At 41.1% G+C, this 20,789-nt stretch overlaps 1 protein-coding gene across 1 annotated transcript; it reads left to right on the top strand.

Annotated features, from left to right (window-relative positions):
• Nucleotides 1-3,268: 3,268 nt before the first annotated feature.
• Nucleotides 3,269-15,999, top strand: LOC145436294 (uncharacterized). The gene is made up of 4 exons (XM_080313660.1): nt 3,269-3,717; nt 9,530-9,793; nt 10,420-10,555; nt 11,947-15,999. The coding sequence occupies exons 1-4, from the start codon at nt 3,477-3,479 to the stop codon at nt 12,155-12,157; spliced, it is 852 nt and encodes a 283-aa protein (XP_080169786.1). The 5' UTR covers nt 3,269-3,476; the 3' UTR covers nt 12,158-15,999.
• The last annotated feature ends 4,790 nt before the right edge of the window (nt 16,000-20,789 follow it).

Raw genomic sequence — 20,789 nt, 5'->3', positions numbered from 1 at the left:
TGGCCCTTTTTCGCAGAAGATGTCTGGCAACCCTGCTCAAAAGGGCATGAAATTACGAAATACTGCGCAGGCGCAAATGATCCAAGTGTTGATATGTGCCAATTGTGCTAAGAATACAAATAAACATATTATTCGAGATCGCAGGCCCGCTTTGGCTATTATCAGTTACAGGGAATTAGGCGCGATCATTAGTATAATTGTGTTTCAGTTTCCGAAAAAGCCGATTTCCACGTGTATTTTCTGGCGAATTAACCTATTTTAGTTGACTCTGCATAGTCGCCTAACATTCAAGACAATAAAGAGGACAGATTGCGAAAAAGAAGAGGACATTTGGGAGTCATCGGAGGACATTTTAGTTTTAATAAAAAACGAGGACATATGGTATCCCACTTTGTACAGTGGCATAATATTCAGGGAAGGTTGGGGAAGAATTTTGAATATAGAATATGATTATAATTCACTCAATGTGACAGAATATTACAAGAATATTAATGGTGGGCAAGATAGCGTAGTCGTACTGATATAATCAACAGCTGCAACACCTATGGGTTGCTGGTTCGACTCCAGCCGAGGTCGACTCCAGAATTCCTACCTAAGTGTTGGAGGTTTATCTTGGAACCTCCTCGCCATCTCATCCGCGCAAGCGGTGTCTTATAAAAAGACTAGAAGTGAGCCGTGCCACATGTCGGCAGCTACGGAATAAAAATGAAGAAAATTGGCCTGGTGTAAATGACCACAGTAGTCGACAAACGCCATGAATACCACAAACAAACAGAAATGGTGCTGATACGTCGACTATCGAAGGTATTGCGATAAGACAATATTATTCTGCTGCGTGGGATTTATGGGCCTAATAAGTAGAGATGGTGTGTGTGTGAACCTCTGAAAGGTTCAGGTCCGTGTGAACACGAACCTTTTTGAAAAGTTCTGTGTGAACGCGAACGTGAACCTCATGACGTTTCGTGACGTCATATTGCTAATTCCAACGCTACATCTCAGTGAAGTGATATATTAACGTACAATTGTACTCGATACCTAGCGACGACTCGGGCCACATAATGCCACAGTGCTGAAATACATACTGATTTTTTAAGCGCCGCCAAATCTATCAACTGCGGCAATCAAGTGATATAATAACCCACTAAAATCTATATCTTCCGTCGCTTTGCCAACAATTTCGACGAGAAATTACAAGGGAATATGTGATTAGTAAGCATTGCTTACGCCTTAACGGTCTAGGCCGGACCGGACAATGTATTCTGCGTCTGAGTGTTGCTACGTTGGTATTGAGCATAGTGTAAAACGGGTTTCTATACTTGCTACCGATATTACCCCTTTTAACAAGTTATATAGCAGTAGCCAACACCCCAATCGCACGGATTTGGTTTTTATGATGCAGTAAACATATGAAATCGAGGGACCCCGTACGCTTGCTACATTGTTCACATCATGCAAAGATACCAATTTCATTGATTGGTTGAATAAGCATCATTCGCTGATTACCTACATGTAGCGTATTTCGCTTTTATTGTTGTGTGATTGCGGGTCAATCCCGCATCAGAAAGTCACTAAATATTCACAAACGGAAAGCTGGATATTTCGAGAGAACTTTTGTAACCAAACCAGTATAATCTTGAAATTGCCGAGGTGCATGTTCGTTTAGTGTTGATTTTTTTATGCTGTCAGCGCCATGCGTAGATTGGCCAGCAGTTGAATTGCAATAAATTTCAACCAAGTATGCTATAATGACGTGAAAATTGTAATATACGAAAAGGTTCACAGTGCAGAACGTACCAAAGTTTGTTTGTGAACGTGAACCTCTAAATTTCTGAGGTTCACACACAGACCGCGAACGTGAACCTCACGTTCACACCATCCCTACTAATAAGTATCACGTCACTAGCCGGGTATCGCATATATTCTTCACGTAGCGTGCATCGGGACATGCGTTCAATTTTGCCATTTTGTACCTATCGAAGACTGTTTGAAAATGGTCAAACGGTGACGTAATTGAATGGCTTACTGGTGTCAGAAGGCAAGCAAAGTTTATCTTAGTCGGTCTCGGAAAGACTATATTAGTGGTTACGTACTTCTATAGGCAGGCCCTATATAGCAGAACAAGGATAAGTAGTATTTACCTTGAGTCGAAGACCTTAGATTAGGCATGTCAAACTCGATTCGGGTCGAGAACTATAAATTCAAGAACTGGATCAGTCAAATTATACCAAACCTCAAATGACCTTTTTTCAGTTGGTTGACTCACTGTAATCAAGGACGTAACTGCCGCACCACAAACACCCGATTGACGGGGCCCGCTCATTATTTTCTGGGCAATACCTAACATATAACAACGGACCATTAAGGCTCTATTCTAGCAACACTTTGATTCGAAAACAAGGAAATTTGTAAAAATGCTACAATTGACTTATGGAGTAGGCCTAGGTATCAGAGATGAGCATGGACTAGGATTAGGTTTTGAAAAAACAGGATTTGTGAAATTTTGTCGGATTTGGATTGGATTTGGATTAGACATTTTTTTTCAGAACGGATTAGGATTTGGATTGGATTTACCTATTTTCTGGGAGATTGAAATGTCGTGTGGCGAATGGCGACAAACTTTATTCAGATCAGGTATTATTGTACTTATGGTTACTAAGTTATCTTGAATCAAGTGAATCGTTGGTTGTGAAAGAAAATTTTCGAATCCCTTCATTACATAAATTAGTATTTTTTCTGAATTTCCAATTGGAATCGGATTAGTACTGGACATGGACTTGAATATGAAAAAGTTATGGATTAGGATTTGGATTTGGACTTGAAGGTTCGGATTTGGATTGGATTAGGACATAGAAATTTCAAATCCGCTCATCTCTGCTAGGTATACACTTATCAGCGATCAAAATGTGGGCTCTTCATCCCCACGTCTTTATACGCAAAATTGTCCATCGTACAATAAAGTGTTGCGGCAATGTCTTTGACTCGTGGTATGTGTAATAGGTGACTTTTCACAGTGTTCATTGCATCTAGCTTCCAGTTCTGCGCAATTTATGGGGGGATCTTGACAAAAACTATGGTTACATATTTTATCTTGGCAATTTATATCAACCGCTATTTTGAAGTACATTTTGCTACCTACGCTCGCACAGATTCTGGGAATACGATCTTAGATTATTATGGTCTTAGCCCGTGTCATAACTCATGGTTTGGCTAAGTTGTTTCAGAGCCAGATTTCGCCGTCATTTCCGTTCGATCGTACAGTCAGTCCGTTGTGCGCAAGTGTAAACGTTTGGTTCTTGTGAGACTGTGCAACAAAAATGCTGTCAGAGCAGAAAACCTCGCGGATGCTAGAGTGTACAATGTACTTCTATCAACATGTAAACTCGATTGAGCCTATTTATTTGTACTATTACTATTAAATGGTAGCATTCTATTCGATTCTTTAACGGCTATTGTTAGTATCAAAGTAAACCAGCGATATGCCAATCATCGCTCCAATCTGCAGTTTTGTTTGTCTATGGTTGACTGCCCACGGGTGTCAAAATTCTCTGGAAGCGGACAGTGGGGTTCTCAGCTACGACAGCGCTGTTGATGGTCCTTCCTGTCAATGGACTCTTCCCAGTTCGTACGCGAGATGCAGTGCTCTGGCGATTCGGTTTGACGCTATTGACATGGAAAGCGATGATAGAAGATGCAAGGGCCAATTATCCTTTCTAACAGGTACTTAACGCGTACATTGGAACGTTTGTAACGTCATGTCCAGTTTTATCGCGAAAAGTTCCCTGTAAAGCAACAAATGAAAATTCATCACAGATGCACCACATCGTTCAACAGCAACAGCGGTACCTGGTAGATGAATCTTGATAGAAAAGAGTGACGAAATACCTTGAAATATATTTAGCGCTTCGCGCAATTGTCATGTACGGAATTAACTTTCATAACGGATATGATATTGATATGTAATTGAATGTAGGCCAATAGAATGTCATTGGTAATTTTCGCCTTTGCCATTACTCATTCCCAATCAAATGTTGGAGGCTATTGCGGAGGTGGTCAGCAACAAGAGGTTGTTGTTGTTGTTGTTTATTAAAAGGAAAATTTGTCGCTTATCACCTGTTGGTCTTTTGCACCACGGTCAAGAATTGCGTATTAAATGAAAAGCAGTCAATGATCGCGTACTTATAGCAAAGAGAGGTAAGCTATTTTTACTTTTCCTGGATGCTCTCGGGTTTACTTGCTCTAATTACCCTAGTAAAGGGGGTGGGCCGCATTCTGTCCGCCAGACGATTTCTTCCGGACCGCGAAGCAATTTTGAATAACTTGAAAAATGCTTGTATTATCCAGCACCAGGGTTGTAATGACTCGAGTCATGACTCGACTCGAGTCAGACTCGAGTCACGAATTTTTGGTGACTCGACTTGACTCGAGTCATTTTCTTGTAAATGGAAATTGACTCGACTCGAATCGAGTCAATATTTGGATTGACTCGACTTGTATTCGAGTCATTACGCATGACTCGACCCAAGTCATTGACTCGGCACATTTTATATGACTTGAAGATGAAGAAATTTGCGAATCGTACTAGCTAGATCAACGCATATGACGAATTCTGCCAATATCGCTATTTGACGCCACTGCTTTCGTTGCACTCGTCTGATATCAGATATGCCGCCGTAAAATAAACAGACAATGGCACATATAGGAGCAAAGCATTGTACAAAATTATCCTGTGATGAAGAGGTAATAGATCCTCCGCAATAAAAGTACTAGATACTTTTCAATTATACAAGCGAGCAATCGAAGCAAAGTTCAATTAGAGCAGGGGTGGGCAAACTTTTGAGCTCGCGGGCCGCATTCAACATCTGGATGGATTCGCGGGCCGCACTATATAAAATTGGGATTTAAAAAATAACCACACATTGCTTTGACGAAATCGTACACGCTTCAGAAACAGTGGCGAGACTTTATAGGCTGCGGTCGACCTCGAAAACCAATTTGTCAAAACTATAGGGATGAAAGTCGGTATTCCCGATTCTTAGAAAAAGGATTGAGATTTAAATCGGTGAGCAGTTATCTGTTCATAGATGTGCTAATTCCACTTTGGGTTCAGTTCCCGGACACACAATGCTGACAGCATCAAAACCATGTTAGCTGCAAACACGCTTCTACCATGTGTAGATAAAGTGTAGCCTACTTTTATGCCAGGGGTGACCAACCTTTTGGCCTTTCACGGCCGCATTTCCACTTCTCATGTAGCCTACGGCCGCAATCCTGGGCTTATTCCTAACGAACGAGCTGGACGCCAAATTACCATGTCACAGTGTATATGTTTATTTCCGGTGAACTCCGGACTCGTCTATTTACTGATATAGGCTTAGTATACGAACATAAATCACGAGTGGGCACTGGAAATGGAAAGGAAATGTGGATATCCGCGCGAAGCGCGAAAATTTTTCAGATTCACGGATGAATTTCGTCATTAATATTAGTAGTTTTACACATTAATATCAAACTTTAACCTTTCTCAGCCCATGTGATCAGATTCACCGGTAGAGTTGATGGCGGGGGTGTTTCCGAGAATTTAGGGCAAGTTATAAATGATGATCTATCTCCTGGTGGGCTAATTGCTGCTAGTCACATTGTTGCATGCTGTTATTTCTTGACCTTCCATCAGATTGTCGGTATAGTGAGGATCACATGATTCCGAGTTGGTATTTCTATATGAGGCGTATGATTTTCTTCTGCTTTTCGCATCTGTACTGTGGGGCTCTGATGGCAAAGAGCGCTACTATATTCAAATCGAAAAAAGAAGTGAAATTGAATCGCATGCAGCGCGAAGAAAATTTTAAGACTAATTAAAATCTTTCAAGAAATCGAAAGTCGATTCGTAAATTCAAATTGCATGTCGACGGCCGCCAACACATACTAATTGAATTGCGTGTCCACGGCCGCACAAATTTCATTCTACGGCCACAGGTTGGTCATCCCTGTTTTACGCATACAGAGAACGAATCTACCTAATACACTCGCGAATCGCTTTCTTCAAGCACAGCACTAAAATTAATAAACGTTGCTGGAGTGGCCGATCTGAAATCACACTCGTGATCCGAATTATTTCAATCTCGTTTATGATATCTGTGATATTTACCACTTCAAACCTTTCAAAATGCGTGGGCCTTGAGGTCGGTCTGTCGCGCCAGAAATTATACATAAAAATATTATAGGAAGTATTTACCTTAGAATTAACATATATGGTAAAATATATTTTAAATAAGTTTAACTCTTTCGACGCCGAGCTAAATTTGACGATTGTCTTCAAAACGCCGCGATTTTCACCAAATAACCCCAATTTCAACCGATCGTAACTTCGTCGCTACCTTAGCTACCGAGACGTACCTACGTCCGTATTGTAGCCGCGAACGATATCTATCTAATGATGCGTAACGTGCCTTGATTGATGCTGTCGTGTTGCTAGGACAGGCTTCGGTACGAACTGAAGTTTGGCTGATTTCAGGTGCGCTGCTGCCAAGGTATGGATTTTGTTGGTGTTTCTATGGTACTTACAGATTAGCTGTGACGTTGTAAAGTTCACAGAATATTCATATTATATTATATATTGATAATATATTATCCTTAAATCGTTAATTCTTTTTCAATGGCAATGCGGAGGTTCAGAACCGTCGTGAAATACTGCTGCCGACATGATCTTCGGCCGTCGATGCTCCAAGGTTATCATTGTGACGTCAAATCAGCAATAATGGCTCGAAATTTTGACTTCTGCAAGTACCGGTACTCAAGTTTGTTTTTCAGGCGCAGTAACACACCGACGGAGCCCATTTGTGTACGATTACAAGCAACGATCTGCACAAAAACATCATTATTTGTCACCGTTGAGTCCTCGTCATCTCCCGATGCAATTTCACCTTTGAAAAACTTGAATAAATACGTATATATTGGTGTGAAGTCTGTGTTGTCGCAGTACATGTACTGACTTGGTGGCTTCAGTAGATCCGTATATTAACTTAACGCGCGATGTGACGCTAAAGATTGGTGATAATGATGTAAAATGTCTTTAGGTATTGACATCTGTTGAAAATCATTACCGTCGTGGAAATATATAACAAATAAAGTTACTATTCCGTACATGTAATCGAGCGAAATTGCCTCTCAGTAGCAAGTCTTGAATTTTGAATTCATTACCGCACAATGCCCCGACTGCCATGGACGCAAAACGGCATGTCAGATTTTCGATACAAAAATACGCTCTCTCGATTTAGCGAACATATGGGGATACGCGGCGTTTTGAAGACAATCTCTAGCGAACATATGGGGATACGCGGCGTCGAAAGAGTTAATGAAGTCCCTGTAGATTTTTAGTACGTATTTCATCAATATTTTTAATACGTTTCTTGAGACTCTCGCGGGCCGCACAAAACAGTGTGGCGGGCCGCATGCGGCCCGCGGGCCGTAGTTTGCCCACCCCTGAATTAGAGGCAATGAAATGACTCAGATGGTCAAGTACTTGGAAGAGACTGATAAGCTCATGTGTAGATTTGAAGGCGATGATTCTTTGCATTATTGGGCGACCAGAAATAATGAGTATCCAGTGCTCTTCAATGTGGTTCAAAAAGGCTTGTCAATTCCTGTATCTAGTGCACCAGCGGAACGTGTTTCAGTAGATGTGGATTTATTCTAAGGTCATGCCGCTATAACATATATGAGGATCTCCTTTCCCCTTTAGTATTTTTGAATTGTATCCCATCATTGATTTGATCTGCTGTCAGTGAAAACACACAATACACTCCATCCATTTGACGTTTTGTTAGGTATGTGCATTGTGCACGTGAGTAATACTGAATGGCTAATGTTGTGTGCTTTTTGTACAATAGGGTTGTTCGAAAATAACTTCCTATTTATTTTACTGGGTGGCTACTTGGTAAAATTGTTATGTTGCATAAAAAAAACACTGAATCTGGCTTAATTTTAAAAAGTAGAATCAATGATATGAAAGGAGAAAATTCTATATTTGAAAATAAAGGGAGTGTTTTTAGTGAGAAATTATTTCATATAATATAATTAAATGCTAGTAGTAGGCCGACTATTTTTTCATATCCAAAATATTCCACTCTAATAAATTCGCTTTTTCTAGTTGGAATTGAGCCAAATTTGCTATGAATCATATTTTTACACAATATAACAATATCAAGAGGGGGCCGATAAAATTCGAAAATCTCTATTTGTAGTTAATCCAAAATTTCCTCTCATATTAGTAACGCTCCGGCGGCTATTTCGGGGGCTGAGCAGGAAAGCTGCCCTTTTTTGAGTCAACGACCTGACAATGTGAAAGAAAAACTGTACGTCTACATAAACATGCATCTGTTGATTCTCTATCAGCTGGTATCTAGACGTGAATTCGTTGGTTCTATATCAGATAGCATGTAGATGTAGAATGAATTCGTTGATTCTCTATAAGCTATTAGCTAATTCAGGATTGAAAACATTAGTTGAACATGACTTCAATACTGTGACTTGGACTCGACTCGAGTCATAACACCATGACTCGGACTTGAGCCTTTAAACGGTGACTTGGACTCGGACTCGAGTCGGTGATGAATTGAAAATGACTCGACTTGACTCGAGTCAAAACCACAAAAGTAAGATTGACTCGTGACTCGGAACAATGTGACTTGGTTACAACCCTGTCCAGCACATTCGTAACATATGTTGAGATTTTTTTGTACAAAATATTCCCACAGATAATCCTTTAAGACAGCCAATGCTGTGCATGTCCATAGGCCACATTATAACCAGCCACTATATTTATCATTTTGGAAACAAGTCAGTGACATTGACACCCAATTCCGAGAAAGCCAAAATTTTCACAGTCAGTTCAGAGTTATTCACAAACGGAAATCTGAATATTTCGAGCAAACTTTTCTAATGAGCAGATACATTTTTTGAAATTGGTAGGGTGCATGTTCGTTTAGTGCTGAGTTTTGTTTCACGCTGCCAGCACCATGCTGAAAGTGGCCCGAAGTTGAAATGGAAAGAATTGATGTTTTAATGGCGTGAAAACTGTAATAAATGGAAAAGGTTCACAGTGTAGAACCTACCAAGGTTCGTTTGCGAACGCGAACCTAAAAATTTATAAGGCTCATATATACACCGAACGCCAACGTGCACCTCATGTTCGCAACTTCCCTACTGTTTGAAACTATACCTATACTATCGTCTTTTTGAGACCCCTCACTGTCATCTATATTTGAAAAGTTTTGGTATGATTTTGATATCGCCACTTCTACTTGCGATGAGTAGAAATTTACGTTATTACATCTAATTCCACTAAGTAAGTTGACTATAATTTGACAACCTTTGGGATGTCGACATCATTACCGATGATTACTATTCATTCCGTGCAAGTGCGAGGGAGCCTATGTTAAGAAATTGCGTCCCATGGATCTACCCCGTTTTGGACGTGTGGCCGACTTTTAAGATGGATTAATGACATGTAATTAGTGTATCTCATCTGTAGGCACCGGATTGACTCACAGCTGCACTATGCGCGAAGGATCGTGTTATTTGTTGTATGACGAATCCGTCTTTGGAGAGAACAGTCATGTCGCTCATTCTCTGCTCGACGATAAAGACCTGAGTTGCGGTGGCAACCCAACAATATATCACAAGAATGGACCGGTGTCGGGCGAAGTGAGAGTGGAAAGGATCCGAGAAAGCGGTTCCGATGAGCCCATTTCCTTTCGACTGTCGTATTCTTACCAATGCTGTGCAAGAGAATCAGGTGATTGCGATTGATACATAAGATAATTTATTTCAGAAAAATGATTGCTTGAAACCTGTGTTAGCCGAGTGGTCATTAATGACGCCCGCAATTCATCCTGAATACTCAAACACATGTGGTCAGTCAACTCTTTAGACCTGGTGTAAAAGTCCATAGTCCTGACTCCTAACGTCTACATTTTCGGGCTCGGCTACTTGCATTACTTACTCAAGTAGTTATGTTTATGAACTACTTCCGCTTCTTCCAGAAGAGATTTGGGACAAAATGGCTTACTGTTTACGATGTGGATTTTGAATTGTAGAGAGAGGTTTTGAAGTTTCCTTCGCCTAGTGACATAACCCTTGTATCCAAGTAACTGAATATATTTCGAAGTTTCTTTATAACTGCAATATTACAAATAGTGTCATGTTAGTCATTTTTAATTGGTCGCAAATATACATATAGTATTTTGAAAGAAGTCACCTCCGTATAACTGCTGGAGGTATGCTACGCGGCCCCTCATGTCTAGTTGCTCCAACGGAAAGCTATGCCATTGGTATTTTAGTTTTACGTATGATCGTATGATCGATTTAATCAGTATTTTGAATGCAATCGTAACGATGCCCGACACTATTTCGCATATTCAGGAAAACGAATCCACGGTTCAAAATTCAGTAGCTCTGCGGCACCGGAATCTTCTTGCAAAGGCCTTATAGTGGCGGTCATTATCCTGACATTACTCAGCGCTTGCTTACTTGCTTTCATCGGGTATTTACGCTGCAGGTAAAAGCGAAGTGCGCATATTTTATGTGTAGGCCAACGGCTATTGAGAAATGTTGCCCGACATATTGTGCATGCGACAAAATGAAATACGACAGTAGAACATGGGACACTTTAGCATGTATCCCTTCAGCATGTGACTTCATAACCCCACAACTAACACTAGCCCCAGACATAACCTTGGAATTTACCCTTCTATAGATGTCCTAACCCCAACCATTACTATAACCTAACCTTAAAAAATCCTACCCTAACCCAACCTTAACCCAAAACCTAACGCACATGCTAATGTGTCGCATGCCAAATTGTCGCACGCTGACGTGTCGCATGCGATTATGTCGTATGCTCAAGTGTCCACGGGCCATAGCGAACCTATCAGAACAGAACCACGATTTCCCCCCTAAGCACGCATCGGGACTTAAGTATATAGTATTGATTGTGGGTCCTATCTCAATATGTGAACCGATTTCGGAGTTGAATAGTCGCTTGTAAATCAATTAAAGGCGGGAATGCGAATATATAGCTTTACTTGTATTGTAGGGTTACCATACGTCCTATTTTAAGAGGATTTGTCCTCTTTTTTGAAAGTGTCCTAGGAGGACGCCCTTTTGTCCTCTTTTTTGAGATTTTGTCGTCTTTTTTGAAAATGTAGATCACATTTAGAGCAAAATGCGAGTGATATGCCGTAAATTAGCACAGAAGTGACGCTCCGGCGGGTATTTCGGAGTTAAAAACGGTGATTTGAGCTCTGAGCGGAAAGTTGACCTTTTTTTTAGTCAACCACCTAGCAATGTAGAGAGAAAAACGGTATTTTGAGCTCTGAGCGGAAAGTTGACCGTTTTTTTTTCGGTCAACCGATCACAAAGTGGGAAAAATTCACCGATTTTTGAGAATTCTTCTCCGGTTTTGCTAGTCTCAAATTTCTGAAAAAGTGTCCTCTTTTTAGATTTCCAAAATATTAAGCCTATTGTATTGCCCACGCTATCCACAGCATGCATATTTCGTTTCCTGGTATTCGCACATGTCCTTGCTGTTTCAAGGTAAATTTGCGTAACGCGTAAAGATTAAGGCTATATTCCTCTTATTATTGACGTCGTAGTCGATCAGTCACACGAAAATATCGCACCACTCGAAAAACCCGTGCACCTACTCCTGCTTGTTTCACTGTCGCGACTCGTTTCGTCAATGCTTTCTCTAACTGCGTGTATATGGCCATCGCCGCTTTCGTTACAAATCTACGTTCACACATCAGATCAATGCGACAGTGTAGTTTTACTTTCGTAAAAATCACAGTAACGACACTGCGATTCGACCACCTGTGATACCACTACAATTCATGTGCTCATAAAGATGTACAATGTCCACGTTCAATTATGCTGTTTATCCTTTTCTAGATCCCCGTCATTATTTGAACTTAAACGAAAGAACCCGAGCCCCAATGGCACTGCTGCCGCGACTGAGGAGCATAAGTGTCTTCCATCGCGAGATGGCGGTACCGCTCGGAATGATGACACTCAAAATATCGGGAATATTTTATATCACATGGAACAAGGCCATGCTACTGTGACGGATCAGCAGGAGTCTGCCTACGCATTTGCGATGTAAACGTGGCAATGGCATCACCAATGCAACGGATTCCACTTTCAGGAAGCGGTTCATTACCGTCGTCCATGCAGTAGCGATTAGCGAGGTGGTGCGCTCCACTGCTGGAAAACCAATGCAATCCAGTCACAGGTTCCAGTCCGACCGAGGTTGATAAGCATATTAGCAGTGTCTTACAAAATCCTAGATCAGAAGTTAAGCGGGTAAAAAGTTTATTGCAAGCAGCACTTGAACGAGTGACCAAATCACAAATAAAACGGATTTATATATAAAGCGACACGACAATGAGAGAAAGCTCTGTACGCTTAGATGACCAGTTGACCACAGTGGTGGTGTCGCATGGTGTCGCCACAGCCGTGCTATAATAAGACGGCAGGTTATGAATCATGATAAGAATGTCTGCCACGTGTAAAATAAACTGGGTTGTCGACACATCAGGACTATTAGACAACAAAATAATTTACACCGTGAATTGCATCTATAAGAATAGCCTATACATGTCGATGAGGTATTTCAAGCAATGCAGTTAGCCGTCCCTAACATTTTTGTCTCGTCGGACCAACCCACGTGCTATCCTCACTACCGGAAGTAGTGGCGGAGATGCTGACGCTTGTATTTGAACATGCGTCAAAATGAAATAAGGTGAGCCGAAAAACGAATATCTAGTTTGGTGATTTAGATTGGCACAATTGTCTCGTGATCGTATAAGCGAGAGCCCTCAGCTCAGTGGTTCTCAACCGGGGGTCCGCGAAGCATTTACATTGGGTCCGCGAAACCTCTGAAGTTACAAAATGGTTCATGACCTAATTTGTATTTTTTTAAATCAGGCAATTCACGAGGGAATTTTGCGTCATCACTGGTTAATCTCTAGAACTCACATCAACAGAGTAATGGCCATATATGAGATGAAATATTCTACTGTGCAAACTCATTTTAATTGCTAAATTGCCAATAGCCTACTGATATAAACAGATATTTTGTTGGGTACAGTGGATAAAATAAATAAGTTGGAGAAATAAGGTCAATCGCGGTGACTTCGAAATTATTGCAAAGATCTATTTACTCCTGTGATATACATAACAAAATAACTTTAAGACGAGCTACTATAGATAGAAACGACCATGCTGGACGTTATGTTCATTAAAAATCAGTTACTCAATTGCGGTGCCAATATTTGTTGCGATCATATATCCAAAGCTGTCGCCGGAAGCGTTACTCATTATTGTTACATTCGCCACCACACCTTTGCGGAAATGGATTTTAGGCACTATAGTTCATATCAAATCGAAGGCGCGGATTTTCAAGACGGAAACACTTATTTCATAAAATGCAGTTGCAGAATTCGCTTTGTAGTAATAAAAGTCTATCGAACTTCTACATCAATTGTACGATGGAAAGTAATTTTGATGCTGTTTATCACTATAGTCTATAGTTCATATTTGTATTAGACCGGTGGCGGTTGCACGATCATTGAACTAAATTCGAACTAAAACTTCGGGGGATCTACGGGGTTTCCCTGACGGTCCAAAGGGGTCCACGAAGGCAAAAAGGTTGAGAACCACTGCCTTAGCTCTTTTCCTGTAACGGAACGGTTTCATTGGAGGTTGGAAACGATAATGGCTAGGCATTTTATGTTCTGATTGTTGCCATTGCAGAAGAATTTAGGCACACTGACAGGCTGTGGGATATGACTATTAGATTTGGTTGTTCCAAGCACGACGTCGGAGTGATAACTTCGTCATCTGGTTACCTATAGTCCATTATACTGCTTGTATTTGATTTTCATTTCATATCGATATGTTATTGCTGTTATTCGAACGTAAACGTAAAAATCTTTGTGACAGAATATTGTTACAGTGCCAGAAAAATGATATTGATCGCGTTCCACCGAAAATTCTCTCGCGTACTCCAGAACGCTGGCCTAGCGAGTGGTAGCCTATGCGTCCTTGACTCACACCGTTGCGTCATGTTTATTGGTGGCTTTGTAGATATTTGGAGAATCTTGACATATGAGGCACAATGACTTTCTTATTACTGAATGCGAACTCCCCCCTCCATCCTGCTTTAAAAGTTCTATTTTGCTGCTCGTAATTTCTTTTCTTGCAATTATCTCTCGATGACATTTTCTTGGCCAAACTCTGCAGTTTATTCTAGCCTTCAAAAGCCATTCATCATTGTCGGTCCTGAAATGATCGTGACCTGCGCCACCGTGATGAATTTATCAAGTTTATTGTTGATCACAATGATGTATCCTTGATTAAAGACCGTGCGGGAGCGGGTGGAACGTTTATGAGAACTTGATTCGAGAGTTCAATTGCAAACTTCTAACCCTGTTGTGCAAGAGTGCAACCTTCTCCTAAATTTTACAAACGTAAACCATAAGGAAACAACACGAAAACAATACGCATATTGGTGATACGTGATAGAATGCACCGATTTACAATCAGGTTAAAACTATCTTGCAAAATAACAATCAATAAAGTGCCGCAAGCGGATCGCGAGACGCAGTTTCCCCATTCCTGCAGCATATAGCTTATGGTCCATGCAACATCTTGGAGTGATTTTATCGTACAAAAACGTGAAAGCATCCCTGCGACTGACATCCTTATTTCCATGAACTCAACAACTGTATTAGTTCTTGTTGGTCTCTGATATTGACAGAGGAACTCGATAGCCTATTCACCTCTGCGCTCCGGCATCTTCCAACTGAAATTGTTACGGTGCAACTGCTGGTTACCCGAATTGGCGGATTGTTCCGAAGAATAGGTGTCGTCGTAACTCTGTGGCTGTAACGAAATGGTTACAACTACATCAGATCCAGTGACCTGTCGCTCCGCTAAAATCAGCCGCAAATATTGTTGACGCGAGGCTAGTAATATTCCAAGTAACGATAGCACTCATCACATCAGCCACGACGGTTATACTTGCTAAACACACTATCGCATGTAGGTGTGTTTGTTCAAATGATCATATATAACTTCATTCCATCAAGACCATAATGTCGACGCCTAATACAAATATCTGTAGTGCGCAATGCGCATGCTATCGGCGCTGGAACAGTTACAGGTGTCGGGAGTAGGATAATTATCTCGCAGGCCTTCTTGCATAGCAATAGAGCTTGTATCAGTGAAGATCACTGTACGACAAAAGAAACCCAATTGTAGCAGGGGTTCCAACGCTTCATTTCCGACTAAACGCAAGCATATGAGTACAAACTGCATTATTGAAGCGTTGGATGAGCATATCTAAAAAGATGTTCAGTTACAAAATTCTAGACAACTCAATAATCATGTAGCCGTCGATCTATATCGGGAATTGTCATCTTCGGAAAAGTCCAATGAATGATAACTGTAGAAGTGTAGATTTTATAGATCGTATAGCTGATGCGGGTACTGATAAGGTTTGGCAACTTTCTGAACTTAGAGAAGTAAGCCGAACATTAGCGTGCTTGTCGTTTCGCATCAGGTAGGATTCTCGAAAAACGAATGATGTGATAATAAATACGATGTATTAGCAAACTTGAAACAGAGTCACGGAAAGGATCCTTCGCAGGTTTACTAATCCTGCGAAAGTATTTCTCAAATTGCATCCTCGGCTATCTCGAGTGCAGAGGGATTTCCGAAGACCTGGTATAGACAACTATAGTAATGTACAATGTACAATGTTTGTAGATTGTACATACGCATGCTGTAATCAACCAGCGGCCAATCAGAATAATGAGAGAAAAGTTTCAACAGTGAAGTGCGATCACAGATACACACTTTGAGGTAGCTAATTATCACGGTACCAGAATGCAGTAAAATTATAATCTTCTGGCATGAGTGGTTTTGCCGACCACTCGGAATCTATATGTGGTCTACGCTAGGTATCTAATTAGGGCGTTATTTAACCGCTATCATTACCACGAGCAGTGAGCGGCCGTGCTGCACAGTAGTGCAAACTGCAAACATGAATGATATGGGGAGAGTACTGTATCTATGGTACCGCTTTCGATCACTCAGCAACCGTGCGATTGCAGTTACTGTAGTTAAGTACGATTTCATGGAAAAAGTATAGTCACGATTATTGACGACTACATTTATTATGCTTTCTGGAACTCGGCCCTGTCATAGCACATATTCAAAGACTATTGAGATGACGAGGCCGTATCATACGTACTCAAGTCTGAATCCAGTATCAATTCCAATGATTCTGGCCGAGTTGTGAAAGATGATATTTCGAGTGCTGAAATTATACGCTCCTTGCTAGTAAGTGCTGATTCATCAACGAAAATTATTGTTTCAATAGTAGGCTATTATCAGGGTTGTAACCAAGTCACAAGGCTGCGAGTCACAAGTCAATCTCACTTTTATAGTTTTGACTCGAGTCAAGTCGAATCATTTTCAATTCGCCACGAGTCAAGTCCGAGTCCAAGTCATCGAGCAGAGGTTCGAGTCCGAGTCGTGGGATAATGACTCGAGTCCGAGTCCAAGTCATTGTGTTGACGGCTTAGTTTCCAGTTAAAGTCTTGTTAAACCCACTGTTATAACCCTATTCGGTGATATCGAATGGTTCGCATTTATAATATACTAATTTTACTCACTTTTAATAGTTTCTGGTCGCATTTTCAAGTACCAGTACCAATAGACGAAGCCCCAATAGGGTGGTTGCTTTACTATTCTTCGAAATTACAATGATATGTCGATCTAGGCCAGGGGTTCTCAGCCCTTTCTTGGCCGTGGCCCATTTTCCGGTTTGAAAATGTGCTGTGGCCCGCCTCTTATCTTAGAATCATAATCCTGTTCAATGCGTGGTAATCGACTGCACCGATGCGCCTATTTTTCTAAAATATGCGAATTCTTTTCTCTTAATTCACTGATAAAATTAAAATCTAGACCTCTAGGGATGTGAAATCGCGCTACGCGCGACGAAAATTTTCGAGTTGAATAAATATCTTCCAACAAACGACCAACAAAATAATCTTTGGCCCCTTCGAGCATCCCCAATTGGGGCTTTGGATGCGACAGTTACGGCCCTGGTAGGTCATAGGCTTAAACTCATGCGAAAATTATGATCGTCCGCTGCTCCATTCGCCTTGCGTAACACAATGATCAAATCCCCGCATGCACTGTGTGATTGGGGTTTTAGTTCCACTATTGTGGGCCAGCTACAACCGATTCATGACTGAATGGGGTGCTAGTACTTCAGATGAGTGGAGAAAGAGTTTTTTTTATTATGCATGCTGTACAATGTAGTCCTACATTTTATGTCCTGTACCAAACCAACTGAAGTTACTATGTCAGAATGTCAATCCAATGATACAATCAATTCACGTGACTCTTACATTATGTTCAATGATTTTCAGGCCGGACATTTTAAACCGACTGCAAAGATCTCTGCGTAATCCTCAATCCATTACGATTCGTTGCGGTGGGGCAGTATACCTTCACTAGAAGTTGTTAATAATTTTCAATTATGGCTAATTTTGTCTTACAATGATACGATCTGCCGAAGTGCAGTAAATCTATACATCGAATACACTTGATTCCGAGTTCATTGCACACCCCTTTCAACGGCATACGACATATCACCCTGTCGGAATACTTGGTTACTTCAGCATTACCTTCCAGTTATTATATACTCGAAATTACTTTAGTTGCTGTTAGCCGTAGGTTGTCATAGCCAGTGGAGAAAGCCACCGTTTGTCCCTCCCGTTTTCGACTTGTACATGTTGAATCCATAGCCTAACGTGCCACTACCTCTCCTCGGAGTCGGATGAAAAGTTTATGAATATATTTCTAGCGTTTAACATAACAAATATAACTAAACTTACATTAATTCTGAAATTTTGTAACAGCTTTGTGGCCCACCTCAAAATGCTCTGTGGCCCACCAGTGGGCCATGGCCCACCCTTTGAGAACCCCTGATCTAGGCCGTCTGAGTTTCGAGTCATATGACTTGGTTCGAGTCATGCGCAATGACTCGAGTTCAAGTCGAGTCAATACAGATATTGACTCGAGTCGAGTCGAATCATTTCCGTATTTTGAGAAAATGACTCGAGTCAAGTCGAGTCATCAGAAAATCGTCGCCCATTACAACCCTGGGTATTATCCACCGTGGAAGCATTGAAACCTCGACTGGTCGCATACCAGCGTACGAACGTGTAGTACAAAGCTACGCACGTTGTAGGAGACGTAACTGGGAAGTAACCTACCAACGTCACTGTCACAAAATGCAATGAAATACTGTCGAAAAAATACCTAATTATCTTTAATATGGTGCAAAACAGGCATTGTTTTTGTTGTGTTGTGGTAGCATAGTGTCCTATATGGCGTGGACACAAGCAAATCTCACGGTTCAGTGAAATTGGTCTACGTAACACTTTCCGTTTGCTCAAAGGCAATCTGACGGTAACTTTTGATCGGCTTGTCGAGCATGAAATTTGATAAAATGGGTATCAATCGAATTAGCTACCGCGGTAGTGATTGCGAAAATGTAAATTTTATTATGCTCGTGGTCCTGCATCCCCCAAAATCAGCATCGAATGTTGCATAGTAACGGAGTGTGGTATTGTGACGCAACCATGCCGTCTGAGCAGCTCAGGAGCACGCGCTCACGAGGGTGAGAGTGTGAATGCTCAGTCGGTTGCGCAACAGTGGCTAATTCGCTTGCGGTTTGCTCTGCTGCTCACCTAATCCCAGACGTCATGGTTGCGTCACAATACCAAACTCCGTTACAATGCAACATTTGAGTCTGATTATTATGGAAGAGGGTTCCAGGACCACGAGCAGAATAAAATTTATATTTTCACAATCAGTACCGCGGTAGCTTTCGATTGATACCCGTTTGATCAAACTTAATGCTCGGCAAGCCGGTCTAAAATCACCGTCAAATTGCCTGTGACCAAATGAAGAGTGTGACGTGGACCAATTTCACTGAGCCATGAAATTTACTTGTCCACACCATATAGGACACTATGGTGGTAGTGTAGTGTCGAGCGGGTGAGTGATGGCCGCAGATCCAAATCTTGGGCAAAATTGTCGGATATTAATGACTGGAATTGAGGTCGGCAGCTGACGATACAATTTGTTCCAGTGATTAAAATTGCATGACTGAGTGCATTTTCTAACCACTGAGCTATATAAGATTCATTATATTTGATATAGTTGTGATCACTCATCTTTTGATGTTTATTTACTTATTTTCCCGATCGTTTCTATGATGATAAGAATTTCTGGTCGGTGTATGCGTGGAGTCGCAATTGTAAGTTACGGCGACTTATTGCAAGCTTAAGGCTCCCTCCCGCAATGCATGTTAGGTAACTCGAATTGATTTGGTAGTAATTAATGGTTTCGGGGAACTAGACGACGTGAGTTTTGAACGCTACAATTTCAAAGGAAGTCGCGTCATGTAATATATAAAATCCGTCGATGATATTATGGTACTTAGGTATGGCTAGCCTGTAAACACATAGTAGGCACCAGTCAGATCTATAGCAAGCTTTTATATTTACCTGTCGTTATAGGGAAATAGCAAACTGTTGGTTTATAGAACATCATCTTTAAGTATCATATACCCTTTCATTTTAAATGTCCACAGACCGTCGATGATGGCCTATCACGGGCGTCGTCTCAGTGTCTCAGGATATTTTAATCAACGCTTGTAATAGCGCATGCTTATTAATTTAGGAATAGCTTGATGATTGTTGTGTCGTGGTAAAAAACATCACTGACAAGAATGTCTAGAACTATAGATATCCCAGACTAAGATCGCGCAATCGGAACCAATCAATCGGGGAGAGCTTTATCCCCTTGAATTACATTTTTACGCAACTACATTGAAAACCCGAAAGGTCGACTCCAGGGGTGTCAAACTGAAATTGCGTTGCGGGCCGGATTCAAACTTTAAAATCTCTGGGGGGGCCGGACCAGTCAATGACTCCATAATGTTATCTTATACGCTTGCTTTTCACTTGAATGCTTTATTATCAAGCACATTAGATAATTATGATAATAGTATGTATTACATTGTGTCCCGTATCATATATAATTTTATTGAAGAATCTAATAAAACCGTTATTCGCGAAAAATGGAATTGTCAAAAATACAGTGATTGGCCGGTTGAATACGGCTATGAGCCTATGAGAGTGACGCTAACGACGATATTAGTTCTGTGCTACCTTTATTTTAGCCGCAATCTGGCGATAGCCCTGCGTATGCTTTGTGGGGAATACACGAGATTTAACTGTAACCAACGAAGTTGGAATTTGGTTTAATATTAATAAATCGCAGGTTTATATGTAGACCGGGGACCTTTTGAATCGGAAGTAACGAGCAGTGCGACGACAGATATTTGAATTATATTTTGTGTATCTCCGTGTAAATTGCATATGGCGGTTCCGCATGGGCATTTAGGCATCTGTGACGGACTGCTTTTTGTTCCAATTTTCCAGTAGGCCTAAAACGCCTGACTCAGTGCGCACTCTTTTGCCTTCTCGAAATTTGGTTTCAATGTCACCAATTTGTTCCTAGAGGCAACAAGAGTGAAATCACAATACCACAGCCGGCTGTCTATAGTGTGGCCTATGAACATTAAACATGGTCGACATTTGCTGCCTTGAGGGATTATTTAATGGATGTATCTCCTATAAAAAATT

This window comes from Botryllus schlosseri, chromosome 3 (assembly GCF_051294905.1).
Source record: "Botryllus schlosseri isolate E-star chromosome 3, Bs_hap1, whole genome shotgun sequence".
In the NCBI taxonomy this organism is placed as follows: Eukaryota; Metazoa; Chordata; class Ascidiacea; order Stolidobranchia; family Styelidae; genus Botryllus; species Botryllus schlosseri.
This window is presented reverse-complemented; position numbering and strand designations above follow the sequence as displayed.

Coding starts and splice junctions, on each gene's coding strand:
- LOC145436294 (XM_080313660.1), top strand. CDS start 3,477: ATGCCAATCATCGCTCCAATCTGCAGTTTTGTTTGTCTATGGTTGACT. Junction 3,718..9,529: donor CCAATTATCCTTTCTAACAG/GTACTTAACGCG, acceptor TCTCATCTGTAG/GCACCGGATTGACTCACAGC. Junction 9,794..10,419: donor ATGCTGTGCAAGAGAATCAG/GTGATTGCGATT, acceptor TCGCATATTCAG/GAAAACGAATCCACGGTTCA.